We start from the raw sequence: 23,997 nt of genomic DNA, 5'->3' as shown, positions 1-23,997 counted from the left end.
TGCTATCACTCAATAATGTTAAGCATCTCTCAGGTTCTCTCCTATACTATATATTAATTTTTTCTCCATTAAGCAAATATTTATTGGCGGCCTGTGGGAATAAGATACACCTAGGTCCTCTTTCCTTGGTATATTCACAAAAGCCTCTGAAACTAAATTTCCAAGTCAGGCCATACTAAGGCCTGGCATAATAAGTTTTCATCGTTAACAGTTTTTTTCTGTTTGTGGGTTTTTTTTGTTTTTGTTTTTTTGAAGCAAGGATAAGACACTGTCTTAACTCAGTAGTTGTCCATTGATGAATAAGTCAAAGAAGACACTGATGAAGCATGGTACTTTGAATATCCTTTCCACACAATAGGTAATGGGCCGTCCTGAAACTCTGGTGAGATGCTTATCATTTTCAGATTTTGGAGTGGCAGAGAAAACCCTATTACACCTTGAATTATCACTAGAAACAGGAATTCAGCCAAATAAAAACAGTGCCTCTGCCTACTGAGGTTGTCAATTTCCATCTTAACAAAAGTGAACATTTCTCCTTCAGATTAAAATCAAGAAAAATCCCCTCTGTCCAGGATGCAATAATGGGGTACAAGAAAGAGGAAAGCTGAAGGTATTCCCTCTTTACACCTGAACAGTGAATTCATTCTGATATCAAATATTTGTTATGATTCTGCTATGACCAGGTGCTTTATTGTGTTTAGAGATCAAGTTACCGTTCCTTCTTGGTAAGTAAGAAAAATCCATGTTTTAGGACTCTGAATAGTAACTTTATATATTTTATATATATATTAAAAAAAATATTATATATAATATATATTCCACCTATTCAACAAAATTGTAATTTTCATCATTTCTTACGAATGATGAACTATATTTACTCTTTGGAAAGGGCTTATAGGGAATTAAAGTCTCCATATACTTTTCATATAAGACCATGGAAACCAAATTCTCAAGTGGGAGCAAATTTAGGTTTTGCTATGAAGGTTTATGCTTGCCTGGCCTTAGAGTGGTAGGCCAGGAACTCAAGGTGGAGTTTTCTTCCTCTAAGTTACTTTCATTGATGCCACCCTGAAAACATTTGGAGGGAGTATTTTTTGAAATAGCTTTATCTCAGTAACCCTTTAAAAATGCTTCAGGGTATGGGGAACATTACTGTCAAAATGTTCAAGCAACTCTTGTTGATTTAAGTGTAATTGATCAGGAGCAATACAGGAAAGAGCTGGGTACAAAAGACAAAAGGCCCGAGGCTATTTCATGTATAGTTTTTGCTTATTGTACAAAACAGAGAAAGTTTCATACACTCACACAGCCAAGGTCCCCTACTGTTCTCTCCTTTTAGCATAAATAAAAGAGAGCTAGTTTCTCAATAGCAGCATTCTATCCTTAAGTGGGTACACAGTGATATTCTAATGGTCTCCGGAGCAGGGAATAATTCCGTGGCAGCTCTGACCTCCAGTCACCGGGCTCTCTGTAACTTAAGTCTTTCATGGCCAAGGACTATAATCATTATTTTGATTTCTTTTTCGCATCTCAAAATTGAAAGGATTCCATGGACAACAAAACAGGAAGTGATTTCATGAAGTGTTTTAGTATGGATAAAGTAATAAACTATAAAAATACAAATCATCAGTAATGCTTTTTCTTTCCGGAGAACTATATTCAGAAATTAATGCAAGCATCTAAGGTGCGCATGTGTGTTTTTTCACCCGTGATCATGTTTGTGTGTGTGTGTGTGTGTGCATTCCACTGCTACAGGAGAAATGCAAAGTAATATCAGATTTGCTACTCTATGAAGTACTGGTTTCTCCCAAGAACTGTGTGCTTGCAGGGTTCGTTCAGGAAGGTGAGTGCCCTACCACCACATCGCAGTCATATCTCATCACCTTCGGCAGCAATAATTTACACTTTAACCTTACATGCAGGCATATTAAATTACTATTACTCATCAGAACTTGCTTATTAATAAAACAAGCTGAATTAGCCACTGCAGAATCATATTTGGAAATTCAATGACAATTTTACATTTTTAATAAAGGCTCAGAAATATTATTGCAGAGCAGGTGGTAGAGAAAACTGTGGTCAAATTTGACATTCATTAATAATTGAAGTGTGGAACGTGACAGGTGAAAACTGATATTGATTTCTTTCCTCTAATATTTGGAAGAGTTCTAAAAGCTAAATAAAATGAGATAACATGACATATCAAGTCTCACTGATTTCTTTGATCACCTCCTCCCCACATATCACTCCTTTGCCTACCATGTTTTGAATAATTCAGTGCCCATGGTCTTTCCAGCTCAGTGCATTATAAAACACACTCAAGCTGGGTTTCAATCATATTAGACTGAAAGCTGAACTTTTTATGAAGGATTATTTAAAACAAAATGCATCTTGAGCCCAACAGCCTTTGAAACCAAACAATCCTGGGAGTTCAGTGAGGAAATGTCAACACTGTGGAGAACTTTTGGATTCAGAAAATTCAGTAATCCTATTTGATGTATGTTAACCGTATCAATATTAACAACCTTCTGCTTGATTTCAGCACTGATTTGAGAGCTGAGTTACTGATTTGAGAGCTGAGTTAACTAGTTGTGAAAGCACTGAGAGAGTTGTTCTTGGGTTGAACTTGACCTGCCTCTGGGAATGCTGTCTGTTCTATCCATCTTGAAAAGCTTTATTCAAGTGCATTTCTCTGCCTTCCTTCTTCTCACCTGCACCCCTTGGGAAAACGAAAGATGCTCAAATATAGATGTTAACACTGCAGATGCTCTGTTTGGCAATGGTGTCTTTCAGCTTCCCAATAAAAAATTATATTGCTGACCACCCATTTGACTGAAAAGTGACTCATTTTACTGACAGATATCTGGATTGAGATGCCAAAAGAAATAGGTCATTTCAAATTTCCTTTTTAATTTGAAGTCACAGCTTTGTGTTGCAACACTACTTGTTCAAAAGTTAGATCATGAAGGTTCCTTCCTATGACCTCCAAATAATTAATCAAAATGTTCTTCATTCGGCTATATAAAAAGCAAGCAGAATATTCCTAATTATCAATCTTTCTCTTGAGTCATATAGTTCTTGTAATTCCAAGAAAGAGAAACTCAAATGTAAAGTGTTACAATAGCCAAGCATACCAGCACTGTTATCTAACCATTCAGCAATTTTCTCTGCCAAGTCACTCTGAACCTTAGACTAGTGAGAATGTCTTTTTAATTAATTTTTAAGGTTCTCCTCTTTTGAGTTAAAAAATGGTCACAATTTTATAAGTAAAATTAAAGAAAAAACACAAAATAGACCATCTGAGATATTTCCATTAGGCATTATATATATATATAAATATACATAATTTTAATATATATACATATATAAATGCACTGGGATAAATCTCCATCTTCTGTGTCAGTCGGACATAGGTCCATTTTCTTAGGAATAGGGAACTCCTTTCACAATGGAAGTAAGGAAATTGGCTGGACCATCCTTCTTGAATATAATTCCATGAAGCCACCATTGAAGGTTGTCTGGATCTTGGTTCCTTCTAGCAATCTACTACTCCAACAGTGTGTAGTTCATCAAATTCAGGTCTTTCTGAAGCCAGGCTAGAAATACAAAGTGAGGTGGACGACTAAGGTAACTGACCAACAAGGAGGAGGAAGAGGAGCAAAACAATTTCCCAATTTAATTTTTTCCCATATTCTCTGTGCTTTACAAGGGAAAAAATATTTGGGTCTGAGTTCCTTTCAATCTTAGCCATTGTTGGTTCAAAGTCTGAGAAAAAAAAAAGGTAAAAACGAAAATATGGAGTCCAGAATTCCGTTAGCTCTCTTGCATGCAATAACACTACTTAAAAGGCCTTCCAAAATGAAGGGGTAAACTTCTAAAAATATAGCCCAATCTTTTCAATCTAAACAAGTAAACACTAAAAATATATTTTAGAAATCCAGCAAACACACTAACCACAGTCAAAGCAAAGGAAGGCTTATGGCTTACCAAATGACAGTGGCTGTCTACAAGAGAGAGAAAGAGAATACTCCAAAATTCTATCTGACCTGGCAGAGCTCAGCACAGCTACTATTCTTCTTTCCTAAAACCAAGGCATAAAGAAATTGAATAAAACTTGCCAAAATGTCACCCGCTGCCTCCAAAAGCAGGTTAAAGAAGGGAGTGTCCAGAAATCAGGATGAAGTAAACTACTTAGAGAAGCCCCTTCTCCTATCAGTGGACCACCAGGGTAATAAAATGATAATAGGCCTTTTTGTCATCTTCTTTTTATAATTTATACATTTAAATTTCAGTTAACATTTTAAAAATATCCAATCAGAATGACAGGCCTTTCCAGAAGTATCAGTTTTTTTAATCCTCACCCTTTTACAAATGTGAAAACTGAGGCTCAGTATAGCTGTCAAGGAATTTTCCTAAATCATTGAAGCTGTAAATTTGGGACCTAAGTCTAAATCAGTTTCTCATTTTATCTTGGCTAACTTCTTAAAATTCTGTTTAGGGACATGGGGAGAGGGTAGGGTAAGCTGGGACGAAGTGAGAGAGTGGCATGGACATATATACACTACCAAATGTAAAACAGATTGCTAGTGGGAAGCAGCCAAATAGCACAGGGAGATCAGCTCGGTGCTTTGTGACCACCTAGAGGGGTGGGATAGGGAGGGTGGGAGGGAGACGCAAAAAGGAGGGGATAATGGGGATATATATATACGTACGGCTGAGGCACTGTTATACAGCAGAGACTAACACAACATTGAAAAGCAATTATACTCCAATAAAGATGTTAAAAAAATATATATGAAAGCTATACTATAAAATAGATACAGTGATAATATATCTGAGAGGTGGAATTATGGCTGCTTTTTAATCTATTTTTGGATTATTTGATTACATGATTTCTCTATAAAGAATATGAATCCCTTGTGTAATAAAAGTTACTCAAAACCCAAAAAAACAAAACAAAACAATTCTGTTTAGGAAAAGAGGATAGAATGAAGGTTTGAGCATAGAAATCATCTAGAAATCACTGAAGATACTGGGCCTGTAGTGCAGTTTCATTTGTAGTGGGTTTGGCTTACATTCTTATATTTCGTTTTATTTCTATACAACTATCAAAGAAGGAGAAAGAAGTTGGGTAATATTTGCATTTGCAACTAATTAAAGCAGAATTGCTTTTAGCTTTAACAAAAAGATCGTTTTGTGATCTCAGATTAACATCTTTATTCTTAAATGGAGCATAAATAACATTTATTGGCTAAGATTATTTGCAATAAACAAGACTGTTTACTGTTTACCATCTAGCAGATGACTATTTGTAAGTCTCACTGAGTATCCTAAAAGCTTATACTGAGCTCTCATTTTACCAGAGTGAATTTAAATTAACTTCAGCAGCCAGAATTAATGAAACCGGGTAAATGATGCAAAGATATTCCACAGGGTATTCTGTTTTAATTAGAGATAGAAAATGTGAGTCATTAGAGGTTTTTAAAAATGTTGCATTCTATTACTTTCTCATATTTTAAATCTAGGAATATAGATGAAAACTAAAACATGTTAGCCACCTTAGTTCAGTTTTTAATGTATATCAGCTCTGAATTTATATTGAGTGAATAGTAAAGAGTCTGAATGAAGGACATAATCTGGAGGCATTCTGGTACAAGTAATAAACTTTATTAGAAGTCGAGTATCTGTTAATTAGCAGGCAGCTATATAACTTAACTATAAAGCCACTACAATTCAAACATTGTAGCATTACTACATGAATGAACACATATACAAATTAAACAGAAAAGAATATCCACAAATAGTTCTAAGTATGTCTGGGAAGTTTGATTGTGATAAAGTCAAGGTATAATCTTTAAAACTGATGCCTAGAAAACTACACACCCATTGAAAACTAAAGTCTGTACCTCATACTACATACCAAAATAAATTACACCAGTTGCACATGTAAGAAGCTTGCAAGTTGCCACTTTATCCTAACAAGATGTGTCTTTTACAAATGTTTTCTCCCACTCTGTGGCTTTTCTTTTCATTATCTTGATAGTGATTTTCACAGAGCAGAAATTTTCTATTTTAATGAAGTCTAGCTTATCAATTCTTTCTTTCATGGATTGTGCCTTTGGTGTTATATTTTAAAAGTCACTGCCATACCCAAGGTCATCTAGGTTTTCTCCTATGTTATCTTCTGGGAGTTTTACAGTTTTGTGTTTTACATTTAGGTCTGTGGTTCATTTTGAGTTAATTTTTATGAAGGATATAAAGTCTGTGTCTAGATTTTTTTTTTTTTTTTTTTTTTTACTATGGACATCCAGTTGTTTCCACACTATTTGATGAAAAGACTCTCTTTGCTCCATTGTATTGCCTTTGTTCTTTTGCCAAAGATCAGTTGACTGTATTTATGTGGGTCTATTTTGGGGCTCTTTATTCTGTTCCATTGAGCTATTTGTTCTTTCACCAATACCACCCTGTCTTGATTACTGCACCTTCATAGTAAGTCTTCAAGCTGGGTAGTGTCATTCCTTCAACTTTGTCCTTCTTCAGTGAGGTGACAGCTATTCTGGGTCTCTTGCCTCTTCATATGGACTTTAGAATCAGTTTGCCAATATCCATAAAATAACTTGCTGGGATTTTGATTGGGATCGCACTGAGTTTCTATACATTAAGTCAGACAGAACTGACATTTTGATAATACCGAGTCTTCCTATTCATGAACATGCAATATCTCTCCATTTATTTAGTTATTCTTTGACTTCATTCATCATGGTTTTGTAGTTTTCCTCCTATAGAGGTTGTACTTATTTTATTAGATTTATACTGAAGTATTACATTTTTGGCAGTGCTAATGTAAATAGTGTGGGGTTTTTTTTTAACCTATTCCACTTGTTCATTATTGGTATATAGGAAAGTAATTGCCTTTTGTATATTAACCTTGGATCCTGCAACCTTGCTATAATCACTTATTAGCTACAGGAGTTTTGGGTCAACTCTTTAAGATTTTCTACATAGATGATCATGTCATCTGTGAACAAAGACAGCTTTATGTCTTCCTTCTCAATCTGTACACTTTTATTTCCTTTTCTTGCCTTATTGCATTAACAAGGACTTGCAGCACAATATTGAACAGTTATAATAAAGGAGGACATCCTTGCCTTGTGCTTAATCTTAGTGGGAAAGCACTGAGTTTCTCTCCAGTAAGTATGATGTTAGCTATTGGTTTGTTTTTTTTTTTTTTTAAACATCTTTATTGAAGTATAATTGCCTTACAATGGTGTGTTAGCTTCTGCTTTATAACAAAGTGAATCACTTATACATATACAATATGTTCCCATTTCTCTTCCCTCTTGCATCTCCCTCCCTCCCACCCTCCCCATCCCACCCCTCTAGGTGGTCACAAAGCACCAAGCTGATCTCCCTGTGCTATGCGGCTGCTTCCCACTAGTTATCTATTTTACATTTGGTAGTGTATATATGTCCATGACACTCTCTTACCCTGTCACATCTCACCCCACCCCCTCCCCATATCCTCAAGTCAATTCTCTAGTAGGTCTGTGTCTTTATTCCCGTCTTGCCACTAGGTTCTTCATGGCCTTTTCTTTTTTTTCCCTTAGATTCCGTATATATGTGTTAGCATACTGTATTTGTTTTTCTCTTTCTGACTTACTTCACTCTGTATGACAGACTCTAACTCCATCCACCTCATTACAAATACCTCCATTTCATTTCTTTTTATGGCTGAGTAATATTCCATTATATATATGTGCCACATCTTCTTTATCCATTCATCTGTCGATGGACATTTAGGTTGCTTCCATGTCCTGGCTATTGTAAATAGAGCTGCAATGAACATTTTGGTACATGACTCTTTTTGAACTATGGTTTTCTCAGGGTATATGCCCAGTAGTGGGATTGCTGGATCGTATGGTAGTTCTATTTGTAGTTTTTTAAGGAACCTCCATACTGTTCTCCATAGTGGCTGTATCAATTTACATTCCCACCAACAGTGCAAGAGAGTTCCCTTTCCTCCACACCCTCTCCAGCATTTATTGTTTCTAGATTTTTTGATGATGGCCATTCTGACCGGTGTGAGATGATATCTCATTGTAGTTTTGATTTGCATTTCTCTAATGATTAATGATGTTGAGCATTCTTTCATGTGTCTGTAGGCCATCTGTATATCTTCTTTGGAGAAATGTCTATTTAGGTCTTCTGCCCATTTTTGGATTGGGTTGTTCGTTTTTTGATATTGAACTGCATGAGCTGCTTGTACATTTTGGAGTTTAATCCTTTGTCAGTTGCTTCATTTGCAAATATTTTCTCCCATTCTGAGGGTTGTCTTCTCATCTTATGGTTTCCTTTGCTGTGCAAAAGCTTCTAAGTTTCTAGGTCCCATTTGTTTATTTTTGTTTTTATTTCCATTTCTCTAGGAGGTGGGTCAAAAAGGATCTTGCTGCGATTTATGTCATAGAGTGTTCTGCCTCTGTTTTCCTCTAAGAGTTTGATAGTGTCTGGTCTTACACTTAGGTCTTTAATCCATTTTGAGTTTATTTTTGTGCATGGTGTCAGGGAGTGTTCTAATTTCATACTTTTACATGTATCTGTCCAATTTTCCCAGCACCACTTATTGAAGAGGCTGTCTTTTCTCCACTGTATATGCTTGCCTCCTTTATCAAAGATAAGGTGACCATATGTGCGTGGGTTTATCTCTGGGCTTTCTATCCTGTTTCATTGATCTATATTTCTGTTTTTGTGCCAGTACCAAACTGTCTTGATTACTGTAGCTTTGTAATATAGTCTGAAGTCAGGGAGCCTGATTCCCCCAGCTCCATTTTTCGTTCTCAAGATTGCTTTGGCTATTCGGGGTCTTTTGTGTTTCCATACAAATTGTGAAATTTTTTGTTCTAGTTCTGTGAAAAATGCCAGTGGTAGTTTGATAGGGATTGCATTGGATCTGTAGATTGCTTTGGGTAGTAGAGTCATTTTCACAATGTTGATTCTTCCAATCCAAGAACATGGTATATCTCTCCATCTATTTGTATCATCTTTAATTTCTTTCATCAGTGTCTTATAATTTTCTGCATACAGGTCTTTTGTCTCCTTAGGTAGGTTTATTCCTAGATATTTTATTCTTTTTGTTGCAATGGTAAACGGGAGTGTTTTCTTAATTTCACTTTCAGATTTTTCGTCATTAGTGTATAGAAATGCAAGAGATTTCTGTGCATTAATTTTGTATCCTGCTACTTTACCAAATTCATTGATTAGCTCTAGGAGTTTTCTGGTAGCATCTTTAGGATTCTCTATGTATAGTATCATGTCATCTGCAAACAGTGACAGCTTTACTTCTTCTTTTCCGATTTGGATTCCTTTTATTTCTTTGTCTTCTCTGATTGCTGTGGATAACAGTTCAAAACTATGTTGAATAATAGTGGTGAGAGTGGGCAACCTTGTCTTGTTCCTGATCTTAGTGGAAATGGTTTCAGTTTTTCACCATTGAGGACAATGTTGGCTGTGGGTTTGTCATATATGGCCTTTATTATGTTGAGGAAAGTTCCCTCTATGCCTACTTTCTGCAGGGCTTTTATCATAAATGGGTGTTGAATTTTGTCGAAAGCTTTCTCTGCATCTATTGAGATGATCATATGGTTTTTCTCCTTCAATTTGTTAATATGGTGTATCACATTGATTGATTTACGTATATTGAAGAATCCTTGCATTCCTGGGATAAACCCCACTTGATCATGGTGTATGATCCTTTTAATGTGCTGTTGGATTCTGTTTGCGAGTATTTTGTTGAGGATTTTTGCATCTATGTTCATCAGTGATATTGGCCTGTAGTTTTGTTTCTTTGTGACATCTTTGTCTGGTTTTGGTATCAGGGTGATGGTGGCCTCGTAGAATGAGTTTGGGAGTGTTCCTCCCTCTGCAATATTTTGGAAGAGTTTGAGAAGGATAGGTGTTAGCTCTTCTCTAAATGTTTGATAGAATTCACCTGTGAAGCCATCTGGTCCTGGGATTTTGTTTGTTGGAAGGTTTTTAATCACAGTTTCAATTTCAGTGCTTGTGATTGGTCTGTTCATATTTTCTATTTCTTCCTGGTTCAGTCTCGGCAGTTTGTGCATTTCTAAGAATCTGTCCATTTCTTCCAGGTTGTCCATTTTATTGGCATAGAGTTGCTTGTAGTAATCTCTCATGATCTTTTGTATTTCTGCAGTGTCAGTGGTTACTTCTCCTTTTTCATTTCTAATTCTATTGATTTAAGTCTTCTCCCTTTTTCTCTTGATGAGTCTGGCTAATGGTTTATCAATTTTGTTTATCTTCTCAAAGAACCAGCTTTCAGTTTTATTGATTTTTGCTATTGTTTCCTTCATTTCTTTTTCATTTATTTCTGACCTGATCTTTATGATTTCTTTCCTTCTGCTAGCTTTGGGGTTTTTTTGTTCTTCTTTCTCTAATTGCTTTAGGTGCAAGGTTAGGTTGTTTATTCGAGATGTTTCCTGTTTCTTGAGGTAGGCTTGTATTGCTATAAACTTCCCTCTTAGCACTGCTTTTGCTGCGTCCCATAGGTTTTGGGTCGTCGTATCTCCATTGTCATTTGTTTCTAGGTATTTTTTGATTTCCCCTTTGATTTCTTCAGTGATCACTTCGTTATTAAGTAGTGTATTGTGTAGCCTCCATACGTTAGTATTTTTTACACATCTTTTCCTGTAATTGATATCTAGTCTCATAGCGTTGTGGTCGGAAAAGATACTTGATACGATTTCAATATTCTTAAATTTACCAAGGCTTGATTTGTGACCCAAGATAGGATCTATCCTGGAGAATGTTCCATGCGCACTTGAGAAAAATGTGTATTCTGTTGTTTTTGGGTGGAATGTCCTATAAATATCAATTAAGTCCATCTTGTTTAATGTATCATTTAAAGCTTGTGTTTCCTTATTTATTTTCATTTTGGATGATCTGTCCATTGGTGAAAGTGGGGTGTTAAAGTCCCCTACTATGATTGTGTTGCTGTCGATTTCCCCTTTTATGGCTGTTAGTATTTGCCTTATGTATTGAGGTGCTCCTATGTTGGGTGCATAAATATTTACAATTGTTATACCTTGCTCTTGGATCGATCCCTTGATCATTATATAGTGTCCTTCTTTGTCTCTTATAATATTCTTTATTTTAAAGTCTATTTTGTCTGATATGAGAATTGCTACTCCAGCTTTCTTTTGATTTCCATTTGCATGGAATATCTTCTTCCATCCCCTCACTTTCAGTCTGTATGTGTCTCTAGGTCTGAAGTGGGTCTCTTGTAGACAGCATATATATGGGTCTTGTTTTTGTATCCATTCAGCCAGTCTGTGTCTTTTGGTGGGAGCATTTAATACATTTACATTCAAGGTAATTATCAATATGTATGTTCCTATTCCCATTTTCTTAAATGTTTTGGGTTTGTTATTGTAGGTGTTTTCCTTCTCTTGTGTTTCTTGCCTAGAGAAGTTCCTTTAGCATTTGTTGTAAAGCTGGTTTGGTGGTGCTGAACTCTCTCAGCTTTTGCTTGTCTGTAAAGGTTTTAATTTCTGCATAAAATCTGAATGAGATCCTTGCTGGGTAGAGTAATCTTGGTTGTAGGTTTTTCTCCTTCATCACTTTAAGTATATCCTGCCACTCCCTTCTGGCTTGCAGAGTTTCTGCTGAAAGATCAGATGTTAACCTTATGGGGATTCCCTTGTGTGTTATTTGTTGTTTTTCCCTTGCTGCTTTTAATATGTTTTCTTTATATTTAATTTTTGACAGTTTGATTAATATGTGTCTTGGCGTGTTTCTCCTTGGGTTTATCCTGTATGGGACTCTCTGTGCTTCCTGGACTTGATTAACTATTTCCTTTCCCATATTAGGGAAGTTTTCAACTATAATCTCTTCAAATATTTTCTCAGTCCCTTTCTTTTTCTCTTCTTCTTCTGGGACCCCTATAATTCGAATGTTGGTGCGTTTAATGTTGTCCCAGAGGTCTCTGAGACTGTCCTCAATTCTCTTCATTCTTTTTTCTTTATCCTGCTCTGCAGTAGTTATTTCCACCATTTTATCTTCCAGGTCACTTATCCTTTCTTCTGCCTCAGTTATTCTGCTATTGATCCCATCTAGAGTATTTTTCATTTCATTTATTGTGTTTTTCATTGTTGCTTGGTTCCTCTTTAGTTCTTCTATGTCCTTGTTAAATGTTTCTTGCATTTTGTCTATTGTATTTCCAAGATTTTGGATCATCCTTACTATCATTATTCTGCATTCTTTTTCAGGTAGACTACCTATTTCCTCTTCATTTGTTAGGTCTGGTGTGTTTTGACCCTGCTCCTTCATCTGCTGTGTGTTTTTCTGTTGTCTCATTTTGCTTATCTTACTGTGTTTGGGGTCTCCTTTTCACAGGCTGCAGGTTCGTAGTTCCCATTGTTTTTGGTATCTGTCCCCAGTGGGTAAGGTTGGTTTAGTGGGTTGTGTAGGCTTCCTGGTGGAGGGGACTATTGCCTGTGTTCTGGTGGATGAGGTTGAATCTTGTCTTTCTGGTGGGCACGTCCACGTCTGGTGGTGTGTTTTGGGGTGTCTGTGGCCTTATGTTTTTAGGCAGCCTCCCTGCTAATGGATGGGGCTGTGTTCCTGTCTTGCTAGTTGTTTGGCATAGGGTGTCCAGCACTGTAGCTTGCTGGTCGTTGAGTGAAGCTGGGTCTTGATGTTGAGATGGAGATCTCTGAGAGATTTTTGCTGTTTGGTATTACGTGGAGCTGGTAGGTCTCTTGTGGACCAGTGTCCTGAAGTTGGCTCTCCCACCTCAGAGGCACAGCCCTGATGCCTGGCTGGAGCACCAAGAGCCTTTCATCCACACAGCTCAGAATATAAGGGAGAAAAAAATAGAAAGAAAAAAAGAGGATAAAATAAAATAAAATAAAGCTATTATAATAAAAAATCAGAAAAAAAATTATTAAGAGTAAATGTATTCAGAAAAAATTTTTTTTAATTTTTAAAAATAGATTTATTAATTTTTTATAGTAAAAAATAAGAAAAAAAATTAAAAAAAATTTATTAAGAAAAAAATTTTTAATTTTTTAAAATAAATATAAAAAAACTTATTAAAAAATTTTTTAATTTCTAAAAATAGAAAATACGGAAAAAATTATTAAGAAAACATATATTAGGAAAAAATTTTTTTTAAGTAAAAAAAAAAAATGGACGGACCTAACCCTAGGACTGATGGTGAAAGCAAAGCTATACAGACAAAATCTCACCCAGAAGCATACACATATACACTCACAAAAAAAGGAAAAGGGGAAATTAATATATCCTGCTCCTAAAGTCCACCTTTTGAATTTGGGATGATTCGTTGTCTATTCAGGTATTCAACAGATGCAGGCACATCAAGTTGTTTGTGGAGCTTTAATCCGCTGCTTCTGAGGCTGCTGGGAGAGATTTCCCTTTCTCTTCTTTGTTCGTACAGCTCCCCGCGTTCAGCTTTGGATTTGGACCCGCCTCTGCATGTACGTCACCTGAGGGCGTCCGTTCCCCGCCCAGACAGAACGGGGTTAAAGGAGCAGCTGCTTCGGGGACTCTGGCTCACTCAGGCCGGGGGAGGGAGCGGTACGGAGGAGGCGGGGCGAGCCTGCGGCGTCAGAGGCGTCGTAACGTTGCAGCAGCCTGAGGCGCGCCATGTGTTCTCCCAGGGAAGTTGTCCCCGGATCACGGGAGCCTGGCAGTGGCGAGCTGCACCGGCTCCCGGGAGGGGCAGTGTGGAGAGTGACCTGTGCTCGCACACAGGCTTCTTGGTGGCGGCAGCAGCAGCCTTAGCGTTTCCTACCAGTCTCTGGGGTCCGCGCTGTTAGCCGCGGCTCGCGCCCGCCTCTGGAGTTCGTCTAGGCGGCGCTCTGAATCCCCTCTCCTTGTGCGCCGCGAAACAAAGAGGCAAGAAAAAGTCTCTCGCCTCTTCGGCGGCTGCAGACCTCCTCTCAGGCTCCCTCCCGGCTTGCCGCGGCACGCCAACCCCTTCAGGCTGTGTTCACGCCGCCAACCCCAGTCCTCTCCCTGCGATCTGACTGAAGCCCGCACCTCAGCTCCCAGTCCCGCCCGCCCCAGCGGGTGAGCAGACAAGCCTCTCGGGCTGGTGAGCGCTGCTCGGCACTGAGTCTCTGTGCGGGAATCTCCGTTCTTCCCTCTGCGCCCCTGTTGCTGTGGGATCCGCGCTGATAGCCGTGGCTTGCACCCGTCTCTGGATTTCATTTAGGCAGTGCTCTGAATCCCCTCTCCTTGCGCGCCACGAAACAAAGAGGCAAGAAAAAGTCTCTTGCCTCTTCGGCAGCTGCAGACTTTTTCCCGGACTCCCTCCCGGCTAGCACCAAAGCCCGAGCCTCAGCTCCCAGCCCCCGCCCGCCCCGGCGGGTGAGCAGACAAGCCTCTCAGGCTGGTGAGTGCTGGTTGGCGCCGAGCCTCTGTGCGGGAGTCTCTCCGCTTTGCCCTCCGCACCCCTGTGGCTGCGCTCTCCTCCGCGGCTCCGAAGCTTCCCCCCTCTGCCACCCGCAGTCTCTGCCCGCAAAGGGGCTTCCTAGTGCCTGGAAACCTTTCCTCCTTCACGGCTCCCTCCCACTGGCGCAGGGCCCGTCCCTATTCTTTTGTCTCTGTTATTTCTTTTTTCTTTTACCCTACCCAAGTACGTGGGGATTTTCTTGCCTTTTGGGAGGTCTGACGTCTTCTGCCAGCGTTCAGTGTGTGTTCTGTAGGAGCAGTTCCACGTGTAGATGTATTTCTACTGTATCTGTGGGAAGGAAGGTGATCTCCGCGTCTTACTCTTCCGCCATCTTGCCCCTCCCTTACATTCAGTTTTTTAAAAGACTTTTTTTAGGAGTAGAACCCTCTTTTCAGAAGGAATCTTATGAAGAATCACAAATATATAAAACAGATAGGAAGAATATTTTTAGTAAACATTGTATTAGTTCAGATTTATCGTATTTATTCAAATTCAATGTAAAAACAAGCCTGTTGTGATGAATGCCAAAAATTAAAATTAGGGGATTAATGACAATTATCTTACGTGAGCTTCAGCAACCAATTGATTTCTGTGATTTCTTACTTCTTGCATATTATCAAGATTTTTCTTGATTACAATGATAAACTGTTGGAAATGGTAAAAAATAGAGTTTTTAAACAAGTTGCCTTGTGGTCTAAGGGTACCATTCCATTTCTAAGTACCAAGGGGGAGCTTCATTTGTTCTGAGGGCTGTACCAAGAGAGTTAACCTGGTGAGGCCAGTAAGCATGTTGTTGGCCTCTTCTGTAGTAACATTTTGTATGTGACACCCTTGAATATGCCTTTTTAAAAAAATATATAGTTTTGTAGTAGTTAAAAATTAAGTAAAATTTGATAATGGCCATTCTGACTGGTGTGAGGTGATACCTCATTGCAGTTTTGATTTGCATTTCTCTGATGATTAGTGATGTCGAGCATCCTTTCATGTGTTTATTGGCAATCTGTATATCTTCTTGGAGAAATGTCTATTTACGTCTTCTGCCCATATTTTGGATTGGGTTGTTTGTTTTTTTGATATTGAGCTGCATGACTTGCTTGTATATTTTGGAGATTAATCTTTTGTCAGTTGCTTCATTTGCAAATATTTTCTCCCATTCTGAGGGTTGTCTTTTTGTCTTGTTTATGGTTTCCTTTGCTGTGCAAGAGCTTTGAAGTTTCATTCCGTCCCATTTGTTTATTTTTGTTTTTCTTTCCATTTCTCTAGGAGGTGGGTCAAAAGGATCTTGCTGTGATTTATTTCATTGATTGTTCTGCCTATGTTTTCCTCTAAGAGTTTTAGAGTGTCTGGCCTTACATTTTAGGTCTTTAATCCATTTTGAGTTTATTTTTGTATATGGTGTTAGGGAGTGTTCTAATTTCATACTTTTACATGTAGCTGTCCAGTTTTCCCAGCACCCCTTATTGAAGAGGCTGTCTTTTCTCTATTGTATATGCTTGCCTCCTTTATCAAAGATAAGGTGACCATATGTGTGTGGGTTTATCTCTGGGCTTGCTATCCTTTTACATTGATCTATATTTCTATTTCTGTGCCAGTACCATATTGTCTTAATTACTTATTGTCTTAATTGGAGCTTTGTAGTAGAGTCTGAAGTCAGGGCACTGATTCCGCCAGCTCCTTTTTTTTTTTTCCTCAAGATTGCTTTGGCTATTTGGGGTCTTTTGTGTCTCAATACAAATTGTGAACCTTTTTGTTCTAGTTCTGGGAAAAATGCCACTGGTTGTTTGATAGGGATTGCATTGAATCTGTAGATTGCTTTGGGTAGTATAGTCATGTTCACAATGTTGATTCTTCCAATCCAAGAACATGGTATATCTCTCCATCTGTCTGTATCATCCTTAATTTCTTTCTTCAGTGTCTTATAGTTTTCTGCATACAGGTCTTTGGTCTCCTTAGGTAGCTTTATTGCTAGGTATTTTATTCTTTTTGTTACAGTGGTAAATGGGAGTGTTTCCTTAATTTCTCTTTCAGATTTTTCATCATTAGTGTATATGAATTGAAGAGATTTCTGTGCCTTAATTTTGTATCCTTCTACTTTACCAAATTCATTGATTAGCTCTAGTAGTTTTCTGGTAGCATCTTTAGGCTTCTCTGTGTATAGTGTCATGTTATCTGCAAACAGTGACAGCTTTACTTCTTTTCCGATTTGGATTCCTTTTGTTTCTTTTTCCTCTCTGATTGCTGTGGCTAAAACCTCCCAAACTATGTTGAATAATAGTAGTGAGAGTGGGCAAGCTTGCCTTGTTCCTGATCTTAGAGGAAATGGTTTCAGTTTTTCACCATTGAGAACAATGTTGGCTGTGGGTTTGTCATATATGGCTTTTATTCTGTTGAGGTAGGTTGCCTCTATGCCTACTTTCTGGAGAGTTTTTTTTTTTTTTAATTTTTTATTTATTTATGGCTGTGTTGGGTCTTCGTTTCTGTGTGAGGGCTTTCTCCATCTGCGGCAAGCGGGGGCCACTCTTCACTGCAGTGCACAGGCCCCTCACCATCGCGGCCTCCCTTGTTGGGGAGCACAGGCTCCAGAAGCACAGGCTCAGCAGTTGTGGTTCACGGGCCCAGCCGCTCCGCGGCATGTGGGATCCTCCCAGACCAGGGCTCGAACCCACGTCCCCTGCACTGCAGCAGACTCTCAAACACTGCGCCACCAGGGAAGCCCCTCTGGAGAGTTTTTATCATAAATCGGTGTTGGATTTTGTCGAAAGCTTTATCTACACCTATTGAGATGATCATATGGTTTTTATCCTTCAATTTGTTAATATGGTGTATCACACGGATTGATTTGCGTATATTGAAGAATCCTTGCATTCCTGGGATAAACCCCACTTGATCATGGTGTACAATCCTTTTAATGTGTTGTTGCATTCTGTTTGCTAGTATTTTGTTGAGGATTTTTGCATCTATGTTCATCAGTAATATTGTCCTGTAGTTTTCTTTTTTTGTTAAATCTTTATCTGGGTTTGGTATCAGGGTGATGGTGGCCTCATAGAATGAGTTTGGGAGTGTTCCTCCCTCTGCTATATTTTGGAAGAGTTTGAGAAGGGTAGGTGTTAACTCTCCTCTAAATGTTTGATCGAATTCGCCTGTGAAGCCATCTGGTTCTGGGCTTTGGTTTGTTGGAAGATTTTTAATCACAGTTTCAATTTCATTACTTGTGATTGGTCTGTTCATATTTTCCATTTCTTCCTGGTTCAGTCTTGGAAGGTTATACCTTTTCTAAGAACTTGTCCATTTCTTCCAGGTTGTCCATTTTATTGGCATAGAGTTGCTCGTAGTAGTCTCTTAGGATGCTTTGTATTTCTGCGGTGTCTGTTGTAACTTCTCCTTTTTCATTTCTAATTTTATTGATTTGAGTCCTCTCCCTCTTTTTCTTGATAAGTCTGGTTAATGGTTTATCAATTTTGTTTATCTTCTCAAAAAACCAGCTTTTAGTTTTATTGATCTTTGCTCGTTTCCTTCATTTCTTTTTCATTTATTTCTGCTCTGATCTTTATGATTTCTTTCCTTCTGCTAACTTTGGGTTTTGTTTGTTCTTCTTTCTCTAGTTTCTTTAGGTGTAAGGTTAGATTCTTTACTTGAGATTTTTCTTCTTTCTTTAGGTAGGCTTGTATAGCTATAAACTTCCCTCTTAGAACTGCTTTCGCTGCATCCCATAGGTTTTGGGTCGTCGTGTTTTCATTGTCATTTGTCTCTAGGTATTTTTTGATTTCCTCTTTGATTTCTTCAGTGATCTCTTGGTTATTTAGTAACATATTGTTTAGCCTCCATGTGTTTGTCTTTTTTACGTTTTTTTCCCTGTAATTCATTTCTAATCTCATAGCGTTGTGGTCAGAAAAGATGCTTGATATGATTTCAATTTTCTTAAATTTACTGAGGCTTGATTTGTGACCCAAGATGTGATCTATCCTGGAGAATGTTCTGTGCGCACTTGAGAAGAACGTGTAATCTGCTGTTTTTGGATGGAATGTCCTATATATATCAATTAAATCTATCTGGTCTATTGTGTCATTTAAAGCTTCTGTTTCCTTATTTATTTTCATTTTGGATGATCTGTCCATTGGTGTAAGTGAGGTGTTAAAGTCCCGCACTATGATTGTGTTACTGTCAATTTCCTCTTTTATAGCTGTTAGCAGTTGCCTTATGTATTGAGGTTCTCCTATGTTGGGTGCATATATATTTATAATTGTTATATCTTCTTCTTGGATTGATCCCTTGATCATTATGTAGTGTCCTTCCTTGTCTCTTGTAACATTCTTTATTTAAAAGTCTATTTTATCTGATATGAGTATAGCTACTCCAGCTTTCTTTTGATTTCCATCTGCATGGAATATCTTTTTCCATCCCCTCACTTTGAGTCTGTATGTGTCCCTAGGTCTAAAGTGGGTCTCTTGTAGACAGCATATATGGGTTTTGTTTTTGTATCCATTCAGCCAGTCTATGTCTTTTGGTTGGGGCATTTAATCCATTCACGTTTAAGGTAATTATCGATATGTATGTTCCTGTGACCATTTTCTTAATTGTTTTGGGTTTGTTTTTGTAGGTCCTTTTCTTCTCTTGTGTTTCCCACTTCGAGAAGTTCCTTTAGCATTTGTTGTAGAGCTGGTTTGGTGGTGCTGAATTCTCTTAGCTTTTGCTTGTCTGTAAAGCTTTTGATTTCTCCATCAAATCTAAATGAGATCCTTGCTGGGTAGAGTAATCTTGGTTGTAGATTCTTCCCTTTCATCACTTTAAGTATATCATGCCACTCCCTTCTGGCTTGTAGAGTTTCTGCTGAGAAATCAGCTGTTAACGTTATGGGAGTTCCCTTGTATGTTATTTGTCATTTTTCCCTTGCTGCTTTCAATAATTTTTCTTGGTCTTTAATTTTTGCCACTTTGATTACTATGTGTCTCGGCGTGTTTCTCCTTGGGTTTATCCTGTATGGGACTCTCTGCGCTTCCTGGACTTGGGTGGCTATTTCCTTTCCCATGTTAGGGAAGTTTTTGACTATAATCTCTTCAAATATTTTCTCTGGTCCTTTCTCTCTCTCTTCATCTTCTGGGACCCCTATAATGCGAATGTTGTTGCATTTAATGTTGTCCCAGAGGTCTCTTAGGCTGTCTTCATTTCTTTTCATTCTTTTTTCTTTAGTCTGTTCCGCAGCAGTGAATTCCACCATTCTGTCTTTCAGGTCACTTATCCGTTCTTCTGCCTCAGTTATTCTGCTATTGATTCCTTCTAGTGTAGTTTTCATTTCAGTTATTGTATTGGTCATCTCTGTTTGTTTGTTCTTTAATTCTTCTAGGTCTTTGTTAATCATTTCTTGCATCTTCTCAATCTTTGCCTCCATTCTAATTCCGAGGTCCTGGATCATCTTCACTATCATTATTCTGAATTCTTTTTCTGGAAGGTTGCCTATCTCCACTTCATTTAGTTGTTTTTCTGGGGTTTTTTCTTGTTCTTTCATCTGGTACATAGCCCTCTGCCTTTTCATCTTGTCTATCTTTCTGTAACTGTAGTTTTTGGTCCACAGGCTGCAGGATTGTAGTTTTTCTTGCTTCTGCTGTCTGCCCTCTGGTGGTTGAGGCTATCTAAGAGGCTTGATGGGAGGCTCTGGTGGTGGGTAGAGCTGACTGTTGCTGTGGCGGTCAGAGCTCAGTAAAACTTTAATCCACTTGACTGTTGATGGGTGGGGCTGGGTTCCCTCCCTGTTGGTTGTTTTGCCTGAGGAAACCCAACACTGGAGCCTACCTGGGCTCTTTGGTGGGGTTAATGGCAGAGTCTGGGAGGGCTTACGCCAAGGAGCACTTCCCAGAACCTCTGCTGCCAGAGTCCTTGTCCCCACAGTGAAACAGAGCCACCCCCCGCCTCTGCAGGAGACCCCCAACACCAGCAGGTAGGTCTGGCTCAGTCTCCCCCAGGGTCACTGCTCCTTCCCCTGGGTCCCGATGCGCACACTATTTTGTGTGCACCCTCCAAGAGTGGGGTCTCAGTTTCCCCCAGTCCTGTCGAAGTCCTGCAATCAATTCCCACTAGGCTTCAAAGTCAGATTCTCTAGGAATTCCTCCTCCCGTTGCCGGACCCCCAGGTTGGGAAGCCTGACGTGGGGCTCAGAACCTTCACTCCAGTGGGTGGACTTCTGTGGTATAAGTGTTCGCCAGTGTGTGAGTCACCCACCCAGCAGTTATGGGATTAGATTTTACTCTGATTGCGCCCCCCCTACCGTCTCACTGTGGCTTCTCCTCTGTCCTTGGATGTGGGGTATCCTCCTTGGTGAAGTCCAGGGTCATCCTGTCAATGATTGTCCAGCAGCCAGTTGTGATTCTGGTGCTCTCGCAAGAGGGAGTGAGAGCACGTCCTTCTACTCCGCCATCTTGGTTAATCCTGGGCCTTGATTTGAACACAAGATCTGTCTCTAAAGTCCACAGTCTTTCCCACAACACTATGCTACTTCTTTTAAAAAGGCCCAATGTATAAATACATTAAGCAATAAAAATTCTAACCCTCAATAATTAAGGCAGCTGAAATATGGAAATATGAAAGGTAGAAAATACTAGAGATTCCCTCTACTAAAGCCAGACAGCCTAGGTATTTAATATCTGTAGCAGAATGACTGTACCACTTTCTGTTTACTAATTTCCACTGAATAAATAAAAATATCTACTTCCTTCCCCAAGAGTTAAAGAATTAATCAAGGAGGTATGGACATAACAAGAACAACCATCTCATATGTTCATCTCTTATACCTTCAATTAAACTAATAATGCTTCGGGGCAAGACCATTTCTTAGGCTTGTAAGGCAAGCACTAGGTCAAGTGCTATACACTTTAGTGATTACTATGAGAGGCAGGGAGGAACTGGAGAAAACACAAAACCTTTGGAATCAGCCAAATCTGGATTCAGATCTCTTTGTATTTATTTAGCTATATAACCATGTACAAGTTAAGCTTCTCTAAGCCTCAGTGTATTATATGTAAAATGAGGCCTATATTTGGACTTGCTATCAATGTCAGGTTTCTCAAATAGACGATCTACATGCAGACCCAGGCAAGAGAAGCCCCTACCCTGGAACTCAGGCTTTTGGGGGAGTTTTATGTAACAGTTTGTTAATTTAACTTAGTATGTATATGGTATGTAGGTCTACATTTATATTTGCTCCAGATCCTGCAGATGTTACAAATGGGCCTGTCTGTATCTACTACTAATAACCTAACATGTGTATTGCCATATTCACTTTCAAATATTACCCTATTTAGTCACACAACATTACCATGATTTAGGTTTCATTAATCCCATTGTGCAGATAAAGAAACAGATGTAGTTAAGAAACCTACCCAGCGCCCTTATCTTCTATCACCATATCACTCTCTTCTTAACTCCCAAATAGCTGAGCTTCCTTCTCTAACATATTATCAATATTTCACTCTCCAAGACAATATGCCCCTAATCCCTAAATCTAGTCCCTATTTTCCATGACCTGTCGGTAGCACCTGATACTGTTAATAATTTTTCCTTTCTTAAAACAACTTTCCCTTCGGTTTCTAAGGCAAGACTATTTCATTTCTTCTCTTAGCTTTTGCTCTTTTTCTGTCTCCTCTTGTTAGAGTTTTGGTGAAGAATGAATAAGATAATGTTTTTGGAGAGTGTCAGCATAAAGCATATATTCAATAAGGGGTAGGGTTTCTTTTTAACCTAAAAAGAATAGCTACCATTTTTAAGAATGGTGTCAACTACTCTACTAGGTGATACACACACATGCACACACACTATTCCATTTATCCTACAAGAACCATAAAATTGAAGTTCAGATTGGCTGACAAATTAACCTGTATTAGAAACCTGGCTCCAACAATTCCTAGGTTTATGATACTAAGTCACTTAACTTCCCTGAGCTTCTGCTTCCCCATCGTGTAATTTTATAATGTTCTTGTGAGAATTAAATGAAACACAGGATATAAAAACACAAAGTACATGGTGCAGAGTCAGTAAATGTTAAACTCCTTTCTCTTCTTGTTGCTACCAGGTGAATACATTAATTTTTTTATCCTTCCTTTGTGTGCATTTCTAAAAACTAAGTCCTTGATCTCTTGACCTTCTTTCTTTACTCTATACCTACACTCTGTCACACTTGGGAGTCCAACTCCTCCAGATAGATAGTTTTGAATTATCTGTGACCATTTCTAAGTGTGCAGGCCCACATCTCTAAGTTTTGCTAGTACTTTCTACTTGAGAATCCCACTGCATACCATCTCAAACTCCTCCTTTCCCTCACAAAGAATGGCAAGCAAAAGACTGGGAGTGGGTGACATAAAATGTTACACAGACAAAATTGATAGGATGCATGATAAAGAAGCTAATTTTATGGTTTCAAGCTTGCCTGAGAAAATTACAAAACTGGAGAAGATTCTCACAGATCATGTCCAAAGTTTTCTCCCCTTTTCCTCATTCTTCAGACATGAAACTCTAATCCTTCTATTTCCCTAACCCACAAAGCCAAAAATGTTCCCATTCCATTGAATTCCCTTACATTTAAATGCTCCATTCATCTAACACCTAATAATACTCTGTCTTCTATTACCAATTTTCTTACATTTACATCTTATCTTCCTAACTATGCTGTAAGTTCTTTAAGGCCAATAACCATCTCTTATACTTTTAGTATTCTTCATAATGCTAATCGACTACTGCTATAAAGATATGGTCAAGAATTCAGAAATTATAAATTAAGATGTTTTCAGATCTTTTTCTGACATGGAAGGAAAACTTTTCAAGTCAAAAGCTGTGATCCACAAATAGAGAAGGTGTGACAAACAGGAAATTTTCTATTTCTCTCTCAAGGATTTTAGTTTTGGCTTTAAACAGAAAAAATGTCCTTTAACATATATTTCCTTAGCCATGTGTTAATACTTTATAAATTATTTCCAGGAACTGTACAAGCTTTTCTTCAAAAATTACTTATACCAGCATACCTTGGAGATACTGCAGGTTTGGTTCCAGACCACCATAATAAAGCAAATATCGCAATAAAGAGAGTCACACAAATTTTTGCTTTCCCAGTGCATATAAAATTTATTTTTATACTATTACTGTAGTCTATTAAAGTGTTCAAAGGCATTAAATCCTAAAAAAACAATATACATACCTTAATTAAAAATACTTTATTGCTAAAAAATGCTAATCATCATCTGAGCCTTCAGCAAGTCATAATCTTTTTACAATAGTAACAAAAAAGATCATTGATGACGGATCACCATAACAAATATAATAATAATGAAAAAGTTTGAAATATTTAAAGAATTGCCAGAATGTGACCGAGAGACATAAAGTGAGCAAATGCTGTTGGAAAAAGGACGCCGATAGACTTGCTCCATGCAAGATTGCCAAAAACCTTCAATTTGTAAAAAAACACAATATCTGATAAGCATAGTAAAACAAAGCACAGTAAAACGAGATATGCCTGTATTTTCTAATAC

The 23,997-nt window shown here is 38.2% G+C and overlaps 1 protein-coding gene across 5 annotated transcripts in view; it reads right to left on the bottom strand.

Moving 5' to 3' along the window:
* The window catches only part of LOC309622750 (glucocorticoid-induced transcript 1 protein-like), a 71,682-nt gene that overhangs the window by 4,462 nt on the left and 43,223 nt on the right, over window positions 1-23,997 (bottom strand). For 3 of the 5 annotated variants that reach the window (XR_014241107.1, XM_082378832.1, XM_082378835.1), the window contains one exon: window positions 887-3,596. The exons of 1 other annotated variant lie outside the window; for it this stretch is intronic. Coding sequence is in view for 2 of the 4 variants with exons in the window: in XM_082378835.1 (XP_082234961.1) it covers window positions 3,547-3,596 (50 nt within the window). In the remaining 2 variants the exon portion in view is untranslated. Of the gene's footprint in view, window positions 1-886; window positions 3,597-3,987; window positions 4,516-23,997 lie in introns of those variants that run through there. One more of the 5 variants, XR_014241110.1, reaches the window with a different exon arrangement.

This window comes from Balaenoptera borealis (genome assembly GCF_965194805.1).
Source record: "Balaenoptera borealis genome assembly, chromosome: 2".
In the NCBI taxonomy this organism is placed as follows: domain Eukaryota; kingdom Metazoa; phylum Chordata; class Mammalia; order Artiodactyla; family Balaenopteridae; genus Balaenoptera; species Balaenoptera borealis.
This window is presented reverse-complemented; position numbering and strand designations above follow the sequence as displayed.